The 19,349-nt window shown below is 42.1% G+C and overlaps 1 protein-coding gene across 2 annotated transcripts in view; it reads left to right on the top strand.

Moving 5' to 3' along the window:
• The window catches only part of LOC143808527 (alpha-1,4-N-acetylglucosaminyltransferase-like), a 130,147-nt gene extending 111,060 nt beyond the window's left edge, over window positions 1-19,087 (top strand). For both annotated transcript variants that reach the window (XM_077291286.1, XM_077291287.1), the window contains exons 2-3: window positions 6,760-7,230; window positions 17,522-19,087. In XM_077291286.1, coding sequence (XP_077147401.1) covers window positions 6,772-7,230; window positions 17,522-18,109 — 1,047 coding nt within the window. In that variant the 5' untranslated portion in view covers window positions 6,760-6,771 and the 3' untranslated portion in view covers window positions 18,110-19,087. The remainder of the gene's footprint in view (window positions 1-6,759; window positions 7,231-17,521) is intronic.
• The last annotated feature ends 262 nt before the right edge of the window (window positions 19,088-19,349 follow it).

Raw genomic sequence — 19,349 nt, 5'->3', positions numbered from 1 at the left:
TAAAAAGAATATGAACAATGTAACCCAAAAAATAATAGGTAGAAGATGAAGAAGAAGATGAATAAGGTGAAGAAGTTGATGTCAAAGAAGCTGATGATGAGGATAATGAAGAAGAAAGCGTGGGAGAAGTAAAAAAGAAGGTGAAGGGCGTTGAAGTAGTGATAGTGAAACATCAATATGTGACATAAAAAAAAAAAAAAATAACATAGTCAAATTCTTTCTAACGCCGAACGTCATAAAAAAAAAAAAAATCCTGCTATTCTATTACATTGGGCTAAACCTCTGTGCCTTTAATGTCTCCGCCACGTCCCCCAATACATCCTACATTATTCTTAGTTGTTTTCCTTCATGTAGAATGAACCTACAAGTGTATAAAGGGTTTATTTTAATTCCGATATTTTCGTCCCATTGACTTGCATTGGGATCGGGTATCGGTATCGGATTGGATCCGATATTTTGACGGTATCAGCCGATACTTTCCGATACCGATACTTTCCGATATCGGAAAGTATCGCTCAACACTACTTATTACTATCCCATGCATGCCTTCTGCATCTTTCAATTGTGCCCTTTGGAATTCTCGCTCTGTGTGTAATAAACTCTCCTGCATCCATGACTTCTTCCTCTCTATTTCTCTTAATCTCATGGCTCTAACTGAAACCTGGATCCAGCAGTCAGACACTACCACTGCTGCTGCTCTTTCATATGGTGGACTACACTTTTCTCACACCCCAAGATCGGACAACAGAGCAGGTGGAGGCGTTGGTCTGCTCCTAACAACCAAATGTGCCTTCCAAGTTATCCTCAAGTACCCTCACTTGCCTTCCCTTCTTTTGAAGTCCATGCTGTCAGACTCTGCATCCCCTTCTCCATGCAAGTGGCGGTGGTGTATCATCCTCCAGGCCCCTCCCATCAATTCCTGGGTCCCTTTGCCACCTGGCTTCCACGTTTTCTCTCCTGTGACATCCCCACCCTCATCATTGGTGATTTTAGCATCCCCATTGCTTTTCCCCTCTCCCCATTTGCTTATCCCTTTTATCTCTAACCTCCTCTTTCGGCCTCTCGCAGCATACTAACTCTCTAACTCATGAAGACAGAAACTCCCTCGACTTGTACTTCTCCCGGCTTTGCTCAGTGGATGATTTTACAAACTCCCCTCTCCCGCTCTCTGACCACAACCTTCTTTCATTCTCTATTAAGAACTACCATCCTGCCCACTTTCCACACTTATAGAAACATACAGGCCATTAACACCCAGAAACTTATGAATAACTTGCAGTCCTCATTGGCCCCTGTCTCCTCCCTCTCAAGTCCAGATTCTGCACTGAAACATTACAATGAAACCCTGCAAAGTGCCCTGGATGAAACTCGGCACAGACAGTGACAAGTGTGGCACACACTGCAAACATGTTTCCTGCAGCGGTGCTCCCTGATGCCAAACGTCTGTGGAGAAAATCTAATCTACCCATGCTTAAAACGTACAACTCTGTCCTTCACCTCTCCAAACAAACCTATTTTAACATCCTCATCACCTTACTGTCCAATGACCCTAAATGTCTCTTTGATACTTTTCATTTCCTACTCTACGCAAGAGTACAGGCCCCAACCATGGATCTCCACGCTGACGATCTGGCCAACTACTTCAAAGAAAAAACTGACCACATCCGACAGGAAATTATCTTCCAATCCCTTCATACCATGCACTGTCGTCCCTCCCCCACTGAATCTAATTCACTCTCTGACTTTGAACCAGTTACAGAATAAGAAGTAATCAGGCTCCTTGCATCTTCTAGCCCGACCACTTGCACCAGTGACCCCATTCCGTCACATCTCCTCCAGTCCCTTTCCCCTATTGTCACCTCTCACCTAACAAAAATATTCAACCTTACTCTCTCTTTCGGTATTTTTCCCTCCTCATTTAAGCATGACATCATACATCCATTACTTAAAAAACCATCCCTCGCCCAAAACTGTACCGCTAATTATAGACCTGTCTCTAATCTTCCATTCATCTCTAAACTCTTCGAATGCCTGGTCCACTCCCGTCTTATCCGCTATCTCTCAGATAACTCTCTTCTCGACCCTCTTCAATCTGGTTTCCGCCCTTTACACTCTACTGAAACTGCCCTCACTAAAGTCTCTAATGATCTACTAACAGCTAAATCTAATGGTCACTACTCCATGTTAATTCTCTCCGATCTCTCCGCAGCATTCGATACTGTGGTTCATCATCTCCTCCTCACTATGCTACACTCCATCGGCCTCAAGGACACCATTCCCTCCTGGTGCTCCTCCTATCTCTCTGACCACTCTTTTACTGTGTCTTTTGCTGGTTCCTCTTGCTCTCACCTTCCCCTTACTGTTGGGGTTCCTTAAGGATCAGTCCTAGGCCCCCTCCTCTTCTATTTGTATACTGCCCCTATTGGAAAAACAATCAGTAGATTTGGTTTCCAGTACCATCTATATGCTGATGACACCCAATTATACAATTCTTCTCCTGATATCTCGCCTGCCTTTTTAGAAAACACCAGTGATTGTCTTATTGCTGTCTCTGACATCATGTCCTCCCTCTATCTGAAACTGAATTTGTCAAAAACTGAACTCCTCGTGTTCTCTCCCTCTACTAACCTACCTTTGCCTGACATTGCCATCTCCGTCTGTGGTTCCACCATTACTCCCAAGCAACATGCCCGCTGCCTTGGGGTCATACTTGATTCCAAGCTTTAATTCACCCCCACATCTGATCACTGGCTCGCTCTTCTTATCTGCATCTCAAAAACATTGCTAGAATTCGCCCTTTCCTTACCTTCGACTCTGCAAAAACTCTTACTGTTTCATTTATTCATTTATTCATTCTCGTCTGGACTATTGTAACTCTCTACTTATCGAGCTCCCTCCTACCAAACTCTCCCCTCTCCAATCTGTCCTGAATACTGCAGCCAGGATCATATTCCTCACCAATTGTTATACCAATGTCTCTACCTTGTGCCAGTCATTACACTGGTTACCCATCCACTCCAGAATCCAGTACAAAACTATTACCCTCATCCACAAAGCATTCCATGGCTCAGCACCACCCTACATCTCCTCCCAAGTCTCAGTCTACCACCCTACCTGTGCTCTCCATTCTGCTAATGACCTGAGGTTAACATCCTCAATAATCAGAACCTCCCACTCCCCTCTCCAAGGCTTTTCACATGCTGCATCAATTCTTTGGAATGCACTACCCAGGTTAATACGATTAATCCCCACAGTTTTAAGCGTACCCTAAAAATGCATTTCTTCAGACTGGCCTACCATCTCAACGCATTAACCTAACTATCCCTGGGTGGCCAATTCAAAAAACTTAAACCTTAACCAAGTTCCTTGCATCATGTTCTCGTACACTTTATGCAGTTAATTATCCCTCTGTGCCTGTACATATTTAGGCTGTTAACTGGTTCATGCAGCTTTACATTATGAACACCTAATCATTATACTATGGCTGGTCCGAACAACGAAAGCAATTGTTACCATCCACCTCTTGTGTCTCCCCTTTATCCTCATAGTTTGTAAGCTTGGGAGCAGGGCCCTCACTCCTCTTGGTATCTGTTTTGAACTTTGATTTTTTGATATGCTGTAATGTCTATTGTCAGTAAAAATCCCCTCTATAATTGTAAAGTGCTGCGGAATGTGTTGGCGCTATACAAATAAAATTATTATTATTATTATTATTAACACTAGCCATAATATCGTCGGCATTTTTTATTTTTGTTTGCTTTTGAAAAGCTCCAATTCTAACTCCAAATCGAATACAACCCTAACCCCCAACCCTATCCCTAACACAACCCTAACACTAAAACAACTCTAACCCCAACACAACCCTGACCCCAGTCCTATCTACAAAGAATAGAAAAATAATAAAATTTTTAACAGTTGTTTAATTTTCTATTTTTATTACTTTGATCACTGTGATAGGGTCTCTCACAGTGATCAAAATGAACCAAATGAAAAAATTCCCTATTGACAGCAACCGGCCAACAGATCTCTTCCAGGAAGATGACACAGAGATGGTGGAGGTATCAGGGGGCTTGAGAGACCCAATTTCTCTCTTCTTTGATATGCTAGATCATATCAGAGGAATTCATTTTAATTCAGACTTTTTTTGTGATTGCCATTAGTCGGTAAATAATGGTGATCACGTGACAGGGGACAGTAATAAACAGCTCTGATCATGTTCTCAAGGGTCTCAACAGCTGAGACCCCAGAGATTTTCTGACACTGGGGGATGCTATACCCTTATTTCTCAGCGCCATTAAAAAGCAGTGTTGAGGAATAAGTATACTTAATTGTCAACGTTAAAAGGCGTATCAGCAGTCATTATGGGGCTACGTATCTCTGCAACAGTGTGTGGCTTGTTTCCTAGACAAATTAGCTTCAGCACAGCCTTTTGCTGCTTTACAGAGACAGTACTGCAGAGCTTCCAGCTTTCAGCTGATGTGGAGGATGTGCTCTGAGACAGCACATCGGAGATGGAAGTTGAGCAGGAGAGGCTGCAGGAACTGGTTCGCCAATCTCAAATTTGGCACTATCGTAGCACATTCGGATCCATGCTCACTTTCACAAGCATTTTTACTCAAAGTGGTCAAAATTCAGTCACAGTTTGGTAAATCATCGCATTTAGCCATTGGAGGGTGGCTTACAGCGATCAAGTGTGCTAATGATACCAGGCAAACTGTTAATGAAGATGCAGGAACTGAGGAACAAATGGACGAGGACGAGATGATGGACATGCAACAGTCAGGAGATGAAGAGGATGATTTTCCACTCTCTGTTGTCCATGGTTGAATGGGATGAGAATGAGAAAGCAACCTTCAGTGTTACCCTGCCACCAACACAGCAAGGATTGGATCTCATGGAAGCGCCCGACTTATGTCCACCTTCTTCCTGCACTATCTTCAACATGATGCTCCTATTCTTAGTGTTAAAAATAGTGATGACTACTGGGTTGCCACTCTGTTAGGTCTACTGTACAAGAGTACAGACACAAGTAGGACAACACCAGACAGAGCAGAGCACTGCTGATGGTGTCCTGAAGGATAAGTGCATCCAGCTGTCCACTGAAAAGGTAGACCGCTTAACTTTTATCAAGATGTACGAGTCATGGATCTCCAATGACTTTTGCAGACTGGGCAGACTAGGCAGTGGTGTTGTTTTTTGTGTGCTGCATTGATCTGACGTTATTCTAGTCTGTGAGACCCTTGTTGTGTCTTTTGGCCCTGCTGTTGCTACTGATGCTGATACAAACAATTTGATAAAATGTGGAGACTCCAAGTTGGGTCTCAATCTAGTGGACTGCCTGTAGTGGAAGGGGTGTCAGAGTCCCATTATACTATTTCTACCCTGGGAATATCCTGGGAAAGATGTGGGCTCCGGCAGTGAATTGAAGGATTCCAACATTGGCGTAAATTTACGCCCAACGTCAGAAAGGGGTTAATTACATTGTATTCCTTCTTGATATCAAAGTGTATGCAGGACACACCTTCTTTACAGCAGATATAAACATTGTATAAACCCCTTTCAAAATCACAGGTTTTTGTCATGTAGAAAAAACCACACTAAGACTATCATTTCAAAAATGATTCCACCTTCAGTGTCAGCCATAATCTGTAGAATTCAATTAAAAAACTGAAGTTTTTCAGTTGTAAAGGAAAAATAAGGAACTAAAATAAAGTTGTTGCGTAAATTTACCCACCCTTCAACTAATCCTTTGTAACAGTACCCTTTGAATTAATGACTTTCAGTTTGCTTTTCTTTTGGTGGGAGTCTATCAGAATGGCATATCTAGAATTGTCAATCTTTGCTCACCCTTCTTTGCAGTACCATTTCAAATTTGTCAGATTGTAAGGGCACATTCTGTAAATGGTGCCCTCATTAGGTCAACCAACAGATTTTCAAATGGATTCAGGTTTGGGCTTTAGCTCTCCATTTGGTGTTCTTCTGGTGCCACCATTTTTTGTTGATTTAGAGATATGCTTCAAGTTGTTGTCATGTTGAAAAAAGTTATCTTTATCTTCAGCATTTTAGCAGAGGCCTGAAGGTTTTGTTACAAAATTGACTGATATTGGAAACTGTTCAAAATTCCCTCCACCTTGGCTAAAGCTTCAGTTCCAGCTACCAAATTTCATCACCAATGCATAGTACTGCCTCCACCATTCTACACTGCGGGTATGGTGTTGTTTTGGTGATGCACCGTGAGGGCTTTGAACCAAACATACTTTTAGGAATTTTGGACAAAAAGTGTTTCTTATGATTACAATATGTTTGTCATATAAATTTTGTCAGAGTTCATGTAGGTTTTAGCGAAACGTAGTCGGGATACCCAACCAGAACTTGACAGAAATTCCTGCAGGTATTTATTATTACTGTAGGCTTTTTGGCAGCCTCCCAGAAAACATTTATTTCTGTATTTTCATCAATTTTTTGAGGGGTATCCTGTTCTAGTAATGTCGTTGTTTAAACCACTGCTTGTAGCATTTTAGCATAGATTATTTGGTATATATAAGAAATAGATACTCGAATTTCATGAGCACACATAAGAACTATAAATGCTAAAAACAACTGATGGGCACCAAAGTCAGCTCCAACTGGAGGTGATATCTGTGAAGTTTGTAGTACATTATTATCATAGAGCCTTGGTCAAATGGAGGATTGTTTGATGCAGCAGTAGTCCAGTATAACCATGCCTAATTATCTCATTTCTCTTCCCATATATTATAGGATATCACAGCTATGTTGAAACGACTAAGGATTCTTACCATTTTGCTTTTTTTCACATTTTTAACCTTTTTCACCATACACATCATCAAACAAAAAGGCATGTACATCCAAAACTTCCTAATTCATAATTCTATTGTATCTCATTTCTCAGAAGCAGAGAATGCTATTAACTACAATATTAACAAGGGATGGGATGTTCTTCAGCAAGGAAATAGTATCTTATTTGTAGAAACCACAGACAGAATGGATGAGCCATCCTTGGTTTTATGCTCAATTGAATCAGCAGCTCGAGTGTATCCGGACAGACTAGTAGTCTTCTTCATGAAAGGACTAGATTACATAATTGAAGACGATCTGATGAAAATTCGGCAGCACTACCCAACCCTTTCATCCTATAGGAATATATATTTTTTACCTCTGAGATTGGAGAAATTATTTGCTGAGACACCATTTCTGGCTTGGTATGAGAAGGTAAGCCATGTTATATGGAAATAAAATGTTAATAACAAGTATTCACAAAAGCGAAGCTGCAGTTAGCCAACCATATGCTTTTGAAAGACTATAAACGAGACACAGAGATACACCAAAGCTTTGGCCCCTTCATTGTAAGGATTAGTTGAGCTCGCTCCATACAAAACATTTGCCAGCTTTATAGCAGCGAGATATAGTCACTGCTATTTAATCACTTAAATGCCACTGCCAATCTCAGACAATGACGTTTAAGTAGAGCTTTTACATCATATGACCATTCCAGCTCTTATTATATTTTACTAAAGCAACACTCTAGTGGTTTAAGGGTAAACACGAAAATATTTTTGCGTGATTAGTCAAAGCCCTGGCCTTAGTCCAATTGAGAATCTGTGATCAGTCTTGAAGATTGCTGTTAACCAGAAAAAAAACATCTAATATGAAGGAGCTGGAGCGGTTAGGGGTTGAATAGTTATGTACACTGATGTTTTCAGTTATTTTGTCCTATTTGTTGTTTGCTTCACATTAAAAAGAAAACCAAATGTTCAGAGTTGTAGGTATGTTCTTTAAATGAACTGATGCAATCTCTCAAAAAACCAAAAGTGAAATTCCAGGTTGCCAAATATGAAAAATGCCAAAGGGGTGAATACTTTCGAAAGTCACTGTAGAACTTGTTGCACAATTTTTCCTGAGTATGCCAAAGCCCCATATGTGGTTGAAAACTACTTCTGAGACATATTGCAAATCTCAGAAGGGAAGAAGCACCATATTAGAGTTCAGATTTTGCTGTAATGGTTTGAGGGCTTCATATCACATTGGCAGAGACCCTCAGCTGACAAAAAAGCAGAACCCCCAAAATTTATACCATTTTACAAACTGTACACCTTAGTGAATTCATCTAGGAGTGCAGTGAACATGTTGACACTGCCTGTGCCTCACATAATTTTATACCATTGGGTGGTGAAGAAAGAATATTACATTTTTATGGCAAAAATGTTGCTTTAGCTCCAAGTTTTATAATATTTCTAAGCACTAATAGAAAAAAATAGACTTTGCAGCTTGTTGAGCATTTTCTCCTGAGTGTGACAGTCCCCTACATGTAATCGGGAAATACTTTTCTGTCATAGTGGAAAGCTCAGGAGGGAAGAAGCGTCATATTATAGTTATTATAGACAGTGCCAGATCATAGGCCAAGAGTTGAAAAGTGTCTCCATCTGACTCATAGGCAATCTTCCCCTGAGAGTTCTGTCTTAATTCCATATTAAAGAGATTTACATAGAAACCCCAGTGTAAGCACTCAGCATAGAGAGTAGGATAAACGTGAGCCCCTTCCCTCCTAAATGGTATTGGCACAGCCCCAGGCTATTTAACTCCTTAAATGCTACAATCAATTCCATTTCTACACTAAATTATATTCAGACCTTAGCGTTTACTTCTTTGTCCAGATATTTACCATTCCTCAGGCAGTATTACGGTATTTTTTTATTTGTCAGTTTATGGACTTGTTTGAACGCTTATTTTTGCATGGTTGGTGAGCTGATATTTTAATTGAAACCAATTTGAGGTACCTGCAACATGTTGATTTTCATGGATTGGACTTTAAAAGAAGTAACAACTCCAAAAATGTTTATTTCTCGGTCTCCCATGACAGCACTACGGAGAGAGGGGATCCGCCCTTCAGGGACAGGAAACCTACAGATAAAAGGACGGTACCTCTCCCTCGCATCAGTTGGTTTCCTGTCCCTAACAGGGAACCTCTCTTCGACGGTACCTGTATGAAGACCGATGGACCGGGACCGGGCGGTCGGGTTCCGGCAGCGAGGAGGCTCCTGCCGCGGCTTGTCCGGCTCCCGAAGCCGCCACCGCTGGAACCAAGGGGTTCTTCAGGGTGAGCGAGGGGAGAACGCCGCCAAATCTGATGAGGAGGGGCGCTGGATCACCGGAGCTTTTGTGCTGACAAGCGCACACTCCGGGTGTACAAAGATGGCCGCCGCTCCGGAAATGCGGCAGGACTTCCGGGTCATCGCCGCGCGCATGCACGGTAATATCTTCTCCCTGAAGGATGTGCAGAGAACGGCGGCGGACGCCGGGAGGGGTGGCGCCAGTTACAAATAGGGAGACGGTGCACACATGGTTGTCGCACTTTCTCCCTGTAACCATGGAGGACAGCGATCCACAGGAGCTGCAGCTTGGACAGCAGCGCCACAGAAAATCAGAGACAGAGTACCAGGAGTGGATCTAGTAGCCGTTCCACACGGCACAGCAGATCTGCTGCGAAGACTGATACTCCTCAAGGACCTTCCCTACCAGGCCCGGGTCCCCCTCCAGAACCGGTACCTGCCTCCACATCCGAATGGTGAGTGATCTCCGTGAATGTGCATATTTTATAATGGGGCTCCCTATTCTCCCTTACTAGGGTAAGAAGAGCCTGGAGAAAAAGAAAAATAGGGTCTGCCCCACCTGTAACAAAGCTTTACCAGTAGCCTGGGACAAAAAGCTTTGCAAGTCATGCATCCAGCATTTACTATGTGAGGAGACCCCCGACTTTGCATCTGAACTTACAAAATGTAATCAGGTCTGAGGTTCAGAATGCCCTCTTATCCTCCAAAAAAGGGATGAAGAAAGTGAAGGAGTCGGTACATTCCCACTCGGTCCGATCCTCATCTGAAAATACTGATTCGGACGATTCAAATTCCCCGCTATCCTCTTCTGAGGAAGATTCGGCACGGCATTGTTTTCCACTAGAAGAAGTGGATTCTTTAGTGAGAGCGGTTAGGGCTACTATGGGGGTGGAGGAACCCAAACCCGACAAAACGGCCCAAGATGTAATGTTTGGAGGTCTGGGACAAAAAAAGAGAAGAACTTTTCCTCTAAAACCTAATGTCCAGACATTAATCAAAAAAGAATGGGAGAAACCGGATATAAGAAATTCCTCGGTACCCTCCCTTAAAAGAAAATATCCCTTTGAGGATGAGGCTTCCTCTTTCTGGGATAAGGCACCAAAACTAGATGTTGCTGTAGCCAAAGCCTCAAAGAAATTTGCGCTTCCGTTCGAGGACATGGGTACCCTCAAAGACCCATTAGATAAAAAAGCGGATACTTTCCTTAAGGGAGCATGGGAATCGGCTGGGGGTAGCCTGAGACCTGCGGTTGCAGCAACTTGCACTTCCAGATCTCTGATGGTGTGGATCGACCAGCTGGAAAGTCAGATTAAAGACGGGTTACCCAGAAATAAATTGCTGGATTCGATCCCTGCAATGAGAGCAGCAGCAGCGTTCCTGGCGGACTCCTCGGCGGACTCCGTACGCCTAACATCTAAGGCCGCTGCTCTCTCCAACGCAGCCAGAAGAACCTTGTGGCTGAAGAGCTGGCCAGGAGATCTACAAACGAAGTTGAAACTATGTTCTATCCCATGTGAGGGAAATTTTTTATTCGGAGAAACCCTGGATGACATCCTCCAGAAAGCGGGAGATAAAAAAAAGGGGTTTCCAAATCTGGGTCCGGCTCCTTTTAGACAATCCTTTCGGAGCCGCAGATTTTTTCGTCGTAGACCCCCCAGAGAGCAGAATAAGTGGGAAGACGGAAGAAGGGATAGGGGTTACCTCTTTGGCAACACCTCCCGTGATAAAAAGCTCTCCAAATGACATTTGTCCTTTGGTGGGAGGAAGGCTAACATCATTCCTTCCCGCCTGGAAGAAAATTTCCAACAACATCTGGATTCTAAATATCATACAGTTTGGTCTAAAAATAGATTTCGTTTCTTTCCCTCCCTGGAATTATATAGTAACAAAAAAAAGATCTTCGGCAGCAGAACAAGCTGCATTAGAGGAAGAAATTATTTCCCTACTGCAAAAATCGGTGATTCGGGAAATCTCTCCTCAGGAAATAGGGGAAGGTTTTTTCTACCCTCTATTTTTAGTACCAAAGCCCAACGGGTCCTTTCGGACGATTATAAATCTAAAAAACTTAAACAGATACGTCGTAAATTACAAATTCAAAATGGAAACAATAAAATCCACTATAAAAATCCTTTTCCCGAACTGCTGCATGGTCGTAATAGACCTAACCGATGCATACTACCATGTGCCCATCCACGATCAATCCCAAAAATTTCTCAGGATGGCAGTCTCCATAAAGGGTCAAATAAGGTTTTTTCAATACAAGGCTCTCCCGTTCGGAATTTCAATAGCTCCACGTATATTTACGAAACTAATAGCGGAAATGATGGCCCACGTGAGGGAACAAAATATACTAATAATCCCTTACCTGGACGACTTTCTTATCGCAAGCAACTCAGCGCAAAGTTGCAGGGAAAAGAGAGACCAAGTAATGACCATCCTGACGGACTTGGGATGGCTTATAAATGTAAAAAAATCAAGAATGGAACCCTGTCAAGTACAGGAGTTCCTAGGACTGACATTAGACTCCCGGGTCCAAGAATGCCGACTCCCAGGTCCCAAAAAAGACAACATATTATCCATGATAGCGCGAACATTACACAATCCCTCAATGACCCTAAGGAAAGCAATGTCGCTTCTAGGCTCTCTGTCCTCATGCCTACCAGCAATACCCTTCGCACAATTTCACACAAGGGAACTCCAGTGGCACATACTGGAATGGCAGTTGTTTCTAAAAAACAAATTGGAAAGCCGGGTCATCCTAAATTCAACAGTTATTCATTCCCTTCTTTGGTGGGGAAAAGACCAAAACCTGTCAAAGGGAGTCCGTTGGGTGCCATATATCTCTCGGATAATAACAACCGATGCGAGTCCCAGAGGGTGGGGGGCCCACCTGGGGGACAAAGTGGCTCAGGGAAATTGGTCAGTTCAAAAACTATTAGCATCCTCAAACCAAAAAGATCTTTGGGCGGTATATCATGCTGTTCTATTTTTTCTAGCCGACATTCAGGGGCACCATGTCCGAATTCTTTCAGACAACAAAGTGACTGTAGCCTATATAAATCACCAGGGGGGAATAAGGTCTCGTTCACTGATGAGTTCTTCAGCCAAAATTATCAAGCTGGCGGAAGTAAACTTACTATCCCTCTCGGCACTACACATCCAGGGTTCAATCAACGAAAGGGCAGATTACTTGAGTTGAACTCAGTTGAAACAAGGCGAGTGGTCCCTAAACCAATCCATCTACAATCAGATCACAGAAATGTGGGGGACACCAACAATAGACTTGTTCGCCAATTGCAAGAACAAAAAAGTAAGCAAATTTTGTTCTCTAAGCCCGGAAGGGAATCCCCAGGCTCTGGATGCCTTTCTGATTCCATGGACACACAAACTGACATACGCCTTTCCACCAACCATTCTGATTCCGGCAGTCATTCGGAAAGTCAGAGAGGACAAAACAAAAATGATCCTTATTGCCCCATTCTGGCCAAAAAGGACATGGTTTTCCTGGCTAAGGATGCTATCGGTATCAGACACGTGGGTTCTACCGGATATACCAGACCTTCTACATCAAGGACCAATCTTCCACCCACAGGAGTCGAACCTCCATTTGACAGCCTGGTTTTTGAACGGGGACTATTAATGGAAAGAGGTTTCTCAGATAACTTAGTGGCTACGCTGTTAAAAAGTAGAAAGCCCATCACTACTAAAATATATGGGAAAACATGGAGGAAATTCCTATCTGTCTCCAAGGTAAAGATCCAGGACGGGCCTTCAATTCCTAAAATCCTTGAGTTCCTACAAAAAGGTCTGGAGCAGGGGTTGGCAGTCAGTACTCTTAAGGTGCAAATAGCAGCTCTGGGAGCACTATATAACCAAAACATTGCAGCTAACCCATGGGTAATAAGGTTTATTAAGGCGGTTACAAGATCGAAACCCTTAGTTACTCAAAAAATACCCTCATGGGACCTAAATTTAGTCCTTTCAGCATTAACAGGCCCTCCATTTGAACCTATACAAACGATTCCCATAAAAACATTATCACTTAAAACTATTCTCTTAGTAGCATTAACATCTGCGCGCAGAATAAGTGACATTCAAGCCCTCTCCTCTAATCCACCTTTCACTAAAATATTGGATGATAGTCACTCTTAGACCTGACCCAGCCTATTTGCCAAAAATGGCATCAAAATTTCATAGGTCACAAGAGGTATCCCTGCCATCCTTTTGTCCAAACCCGAAAAACGAGAAAGAGCTAAACTTCCATAATCTAGACGTTAGAAGATGCCTAGTCCAATACTTAGATTCCACCAGGGAGTATAGGAAGGAAGGCTCTTTGTTTGTCTGTTTTCAGGGTCCCAGAAAAGGATTCCGGGCATCCAAGGGTACTTTAGCAAGATGGATAAAGGAGGCGATAGCCTTGGCATATTCATCCTCGGGGAATACAATCCCGGATGGTATAAAAGCGCATTCCACAAGAGCAGTAGCTACCTCATGGGCTGAGAGGTCAGAGGTATCGATAGAGCAAATCTGTAAGGCGGCCACCTGGTCATCACCGTCAACCTTTTTTAGGCACTATAGACTAAATCTAGCCTCTGTGTCTGACTTAACCTTCGGACGAAGGGTCCTTGAGGCGGTGGTCCCTCCCTAAGCTTAATCTCTGCAATTCTCTCCGTAGTGCTGTCATGGGAGACCGAGAAAGTCATAGTTACTCACCGTTAACGGTGTTTCTCGGAGCCCATGACAGCACCCGCTTATTCCCTCCCATCACGAGTGCGGTGAGCACCTTTTTAAATATAATTTATATACTATAGTTTAGGCACGAGGTTCCTCTATTAAGAAATGTTATAATGTAATTTTCTCTCTGCTGTAACTAACCTGGAGGTCCTCTGATGCTCTGTAAACCAACTGATGCGAGGGAGAGGTACCGCCCTTTTATCTGTAGGTTTCCTGTCCCTGAAGGGCGGATCCCCTCTCTCCGTAGTGCTGTCATGGGCTCCGAGAAACACCGTTAACGGTGAGTAACTATGACTTTTTTTATTATTTTTATTTTTGGTCAGGTATCATGGGGTTGATTCAACTTTTATGTTTCTAGTTTTAACCCCTTCACAACATTTGATGTAACTGTGCATCATGATCGGGAAGTAGTTCCCACAAAATAATGATACAGATAACATCATAGCAATCGTGCGGGCACAGTAGCTGTGAGCTCCGTTTAAGTGATAAGTTCTGAGGTTTTTTAGCTACTAAAGTATGAAGGAAATCAATAAGTTTGGTAGAGCCATAATCATATTCACCTAAAGAATCATGTTTTGAGGTAACTTTTACTGCATAATGAACGTTGTAAGAAAAAAAAGCTATGGTGGAATTGAGTTTTTCCACCACACTTGGAATTTTTTTTTACATTCTCATCGCTCTATATGATGATTTGACAGATGTATTTCTAAACTATTGCTCATTCTGCAAATCAAGCCCTCATTTTGCTATATCTATGGATATGGATATTGTATGGATTTATGGATAAATAAAAGATATGGCTATTGTAAGAAAGGTATCACAGAATAACATGGGTTAGGAAATAACTTCCTGATCACTGGAGGTTGACCACTAAGATCCCTCCAATCCTAAGAAAAAGGGGCTCTTAAAAGCCTGTATCAATGAAGTAAAGATCAAATAATGTGCACCTCTCCTTCATTCATTCTCTTGGTACTGCCAAAGACCAGCCAAGCACACCACTTGGCTATCGCCTGCAGGCTCATTAAAGGGAACCTGTCACCACGTTTTTGGAAGATGGGATAAAAATAGCGTTAAATAGGGGCAGAGGTGGGCGTTACATTAGTGTGTGTGTTATGCGTTTATTACCCACCTAAGTTGCCGAAATAACTTTGCAAAGTCTCCGTTTTCGCCTGTCAATCAGGCTGGTCAGGTCACATGGGCGTGGTGTCTTCACCCAGATTTGGCGTAGTTTTCCGTTGGTGGCGTAGTGGTGTGCGCATGCCCAAAGTCCGGAATCCTCTTCCAGGGGATTTAAAATAGCGCGGTGTTCGTTATTGCATTGGTGATCGGTGGGCGCGGCCATCTTCCTTTGGCCGCGCGTGCGCAGAAGCGGCGCTCTGCTGGCCGCGGCTTCAGGAAAATGGCCGCGGGATGCCGCGCGTGCGCAGATGGATATCGCGGCGGCCATTTTCCTGAAGCCGCGGCCAGCAGAGCGCCGCTTCTGCGCACGCGCGGCCAAAGGAAGATGGCCGCGCCCACCGATCACCAATGCAATAACGAACACCGCGCTATTTTAAATCCCCTGGAAGAGGATTCCGGACTTTGGGCACGCGCACACCACTACGCCACCAACGGAAAACTACGCCAAATCTGGGGGAAGACAACGCCCATGCGACCTGACCAGCCTGATTGACAGGCAAAAACGGAGACTTTGCAAAGTTATTTCGGCAACTTAGGTGGGTAATAAACGCATAACACACACACTAATGTAACGCCCACCTCTGCCCCTATTTAACGCTATTTTTATCCCATCTTCCAAAAACGTGGTGACAGGTTCCCTTTAAGAATGAATGGACTGACAGTGTGCATGAGTGGATCCCTGGTGATTAGGAAGTTACCTCCTATACTATATCTAGAGGATAACTTTTAAACTTGACAATAATTCTTTAACAGGTAAGTTCTGTGTTTTCTCCCAAAACATTTGATGCTATTTTTCTTTCTTCACTTGGGTAGCATTCTGATAAGTCAGAATTACCACAGATTAACATCATGAATTCTTTACGGTAAATCTGCTTTAATTTATAATGATTTATCTGTGAATGGGTTTGCAGATTTCAATTGTTTGCAGATTTTAAAACCAGAATGAACTTTCATATGAATATGATACAAAATCTGTTTTTCTTACAAAAGTTAGGTTTTAACTACCTCTATTAGTTTTATAATTGCCAAGTGGGAGACCCAATACCCCATTAGAAAAAAACAGAAGCCACCTATTCATTCATTGAATTTAGCAAAGGTGTACCAGTTCCAGTATAACAGAATGAAGTAAATATGATGACTTTTCTCTTTTTTATGAGAGTTCCAAATTTGTCATGAATCTATACTTAGGTCCTTTAAACTGGTTGTATACTAAAAGGGTTATCTCAAGCTCCAATCTCCAAGAGAATTCATCCCTGTGTAAGGAGGAGAGCTGGTCTTGGCGTGCCTTGTCCGGGATGAGTCTGGAACTATCGGTGCTGTCACCCGAGTTGCAGGAGGGAGAGTTTAGTTCTCTGGACAGACCTTTGAACTTAAGACCAAGGGGCATGAAGAGCATAAAAATGGTGACAGTGACCAGGAACAGGAGGAGTAGTGGCGGGAAGCTGTAGAGTGCGGAGGCTGAGCGTCAGTCCTCCCGTGCCGTGCAGTCAGGACAAAGTAGGCCCAAGCCAAATGGGCCCACGGAGGCTTACCAGAAACTATAGGCAGAGACACTTCCGGAAATCCTGACTGTTACGACTCCCGTAACGCCACTGAGCATGACTGATTCCTCCTTACAACCATGCCACAGGGGGCGCACTACAAAATGGGACAACCAGGCTGCAGACCGAGTAAGGCTGCCTGACAGATTTGCTCCCACATACTCCAGTGCTGTAGCGGTGCCTGTGTTAACCCTTGCTCTACCTCTGACCGATACTGCATCCTGATACCTTCTTTCACTGTCCTACCAATTTCCTGCTTGCTAGGGGGTGGTGTGGTCCTGAAGTTAGACAGTTCGAGCCAGCACAATGGCTGAGCTTCTAGTCTGAACTGCCTGCTCCCACATGCCGAATGCAAAGACAGCTTTTTCTTTGCAGCATTAAAGGAGATCAGGTGCACTGAAACTGCCCAGATCCAGATATTTGGCCAGCATGGTCTACAGCAAACAGCTTGTAAAATCATGTTTTTTTGCTTAGGAAGCCAGCCAACTCTGAGATGGCCTCCTTTCCCAGAACGTAGAGGAATGTTAAAAAAAAAGAAAAATTGTACAGTTAATCATTTATAGGAGTTTGCAATTTTAGCCATATAATATGACAAGATAAGGTTTTTATTATCTGTAGTACAGAGAAGAGAAAAAACTGTATTCACATGTCCTTGGGAGGGCAACTTCTGAAACCACTTCATTAGACAGCTGCAGTTTGTCTCCCCTAATGCACCAAAATAAAAACTAGTATTTCAGAATGTAAAAATATCTCCAAGATGGAGATAGAGGACACTAAAGACCCTGATAAATCATGTATTCAGGTAAAATACAACTGCTACTCCCACTGAGCAACAAACTGAAATGTCAGCTGATTTGAATTCGAAAAATGAAAAATAAAACAACAAGTTTTCACTTCTTTTTATTCTTCAATAAATTTCAATTTTTTTTTTATCCATAGATAGACCTCACACGAGAAGTCTACTGGACACATGTTAAATCGGATGCCTGCAGATTTGCCATGATGTGGAAGTATGGAGGCATTTACATGGATACTGATGTCATCTCAATACGACCAATTCCTGAAGACAATTTTTTAGCTGCAGAAACCTTCACAACTACCAGCAGTAGTGTTTTTGGTCTCTATCCACATCATAAATTATCATGGGAGTTTATGGAAAATTTTGTACAGAATTATAGAGGAGAAGTATGGGGACACCAAGGACCTGGAGTTTTCACACGTGTTGTGAACAATCATTGTGGTGTTCCCAATTTTACATCTGTGGCTCATGTTAAATGTGCAAATGTCTCCTACTTTCATCCTGAACGGTTCTATCCCATTTATTATGAATCTTGGAGAAGGTACTTTGAGGTCTGGGAAAGTTTTCCATCTTTTAATAATTCTTATGCTCTTCACCTTTGGAACTTCATGAATAAAGAAAACAAAGCCTTGGTAGTTGGAAGTAACACATTGGTGGAACATCTCTATCAGCAATATTGCCCATCCACATATGAAGGAGTTTTAAAGCATAAAACAACCATTTTCTAAAGAACAATACCCAGTAAAAGTAGTACTTTAAAGAAAAAAGTAAAGATGCTTTTAAAATTTAGTAAAATAAAGTTTAAAGCTTAAACATTTTATTTTCTATAGATGAAAACTACACAGAAAAAAAAGAAACTTTGTAATACATCTTATTACACAAATTCACTTCTTTCTCTTCTTGGATTGATCTTTCATTCTCAATATTCTTAGCTCACTGGCAAGTTCTATTTTCAGAAATTACAGATTTTCTTATTACTGAGATAGGTAATGACAGTTGGAGCTACTAATGTTCTATGTAGAGGAGAGGGAGGAGATGCTGTAGGCAGACCAAGACTATCTGCCGCATGTTGTTCTGAAATGTTACATTTTAACTTAAACAATAAGAACAATTCATTAAGATGTCTATGCCAGAATTCTGAAATACAACACCTTAATGTCACAATATTTTTGCGCAACTCAGAAGTTGCACAAACATATTGCAATTTTTGGAATTTTCACATCAGTCATAGTATGAGAGAGGCGAGGCATGGCTACACCTGCCCAATTCATGAAACTTTATGCCACTTTAGCAGCATAACTTACTAGAGTAATTTCTGGGCAATTTCTGGTAATTTTGGGGGGCAAGTCATGCATGTCTTACTTAAATGGCATCCATGTCTTAATTAATTTGGTGCATGTACTCCAGCTAGCTTATTTGTTAAGACAGACGTGCTGAAATTTTAGTCTTAATGAATTGGCTTCTAAGTATTTGATTTTTCCTTTTTTTTAATAATACTAATATTATTTATGCTTTGGAAAAGTATGATCTTATAATATTATTGATTGTTAACAGAAGATGACTCAATTTGTTTAAACTAAACATTCCTTCTCATCTTTTATTTTTACTTTTCTAATTATTTTCATCATCCAATGTCTGTTGAAATCTTGTCCTCTTTCAAATGAATCATAAACTATTATTTAGTCAATAAAATATTATAGAGCTTGGAAGTGCATTGAACAGCAAGGTGGATTGCTGCTGAGGGGAAAAAAAATAAAAAAATTAATCTTCAGCTTAGCGAGTGTGAACGAGCTGAGTGTGACCTGAGCGTAAGTGTGAACGGCGGTAAGTGTAACTTGTGATTCAGTGACTATGGATTCAGGGAGTTTCCAAGGGAGGAATTGCTGTCCGTATTTTATTAATACTTTGTATTTATTTTTATTTAACGCTTCAGTCTGGTGCAATCCCCATTAGGAAATGTGCTCCACT

Source organism: Ranitomeya variabilis, chromosome 2 (genome assembly GCF_051348905.1).
Source record: "Ranitomeya variabilis isolate aRanVar5 chromosome 2, aRanVar5.hap1, whole genome shotgun sequence".
In the NCBI taxonomy this organism is placed as follows: Eukaryota; Metazoa; Chordata; class Amphibia; order Anura; family Dendrobatidae; genus Ranitomeya; species Ranitomeya variabilis.
This window is presented reverse-complemented; position numbering and strand designations above follow the sequence as displayed.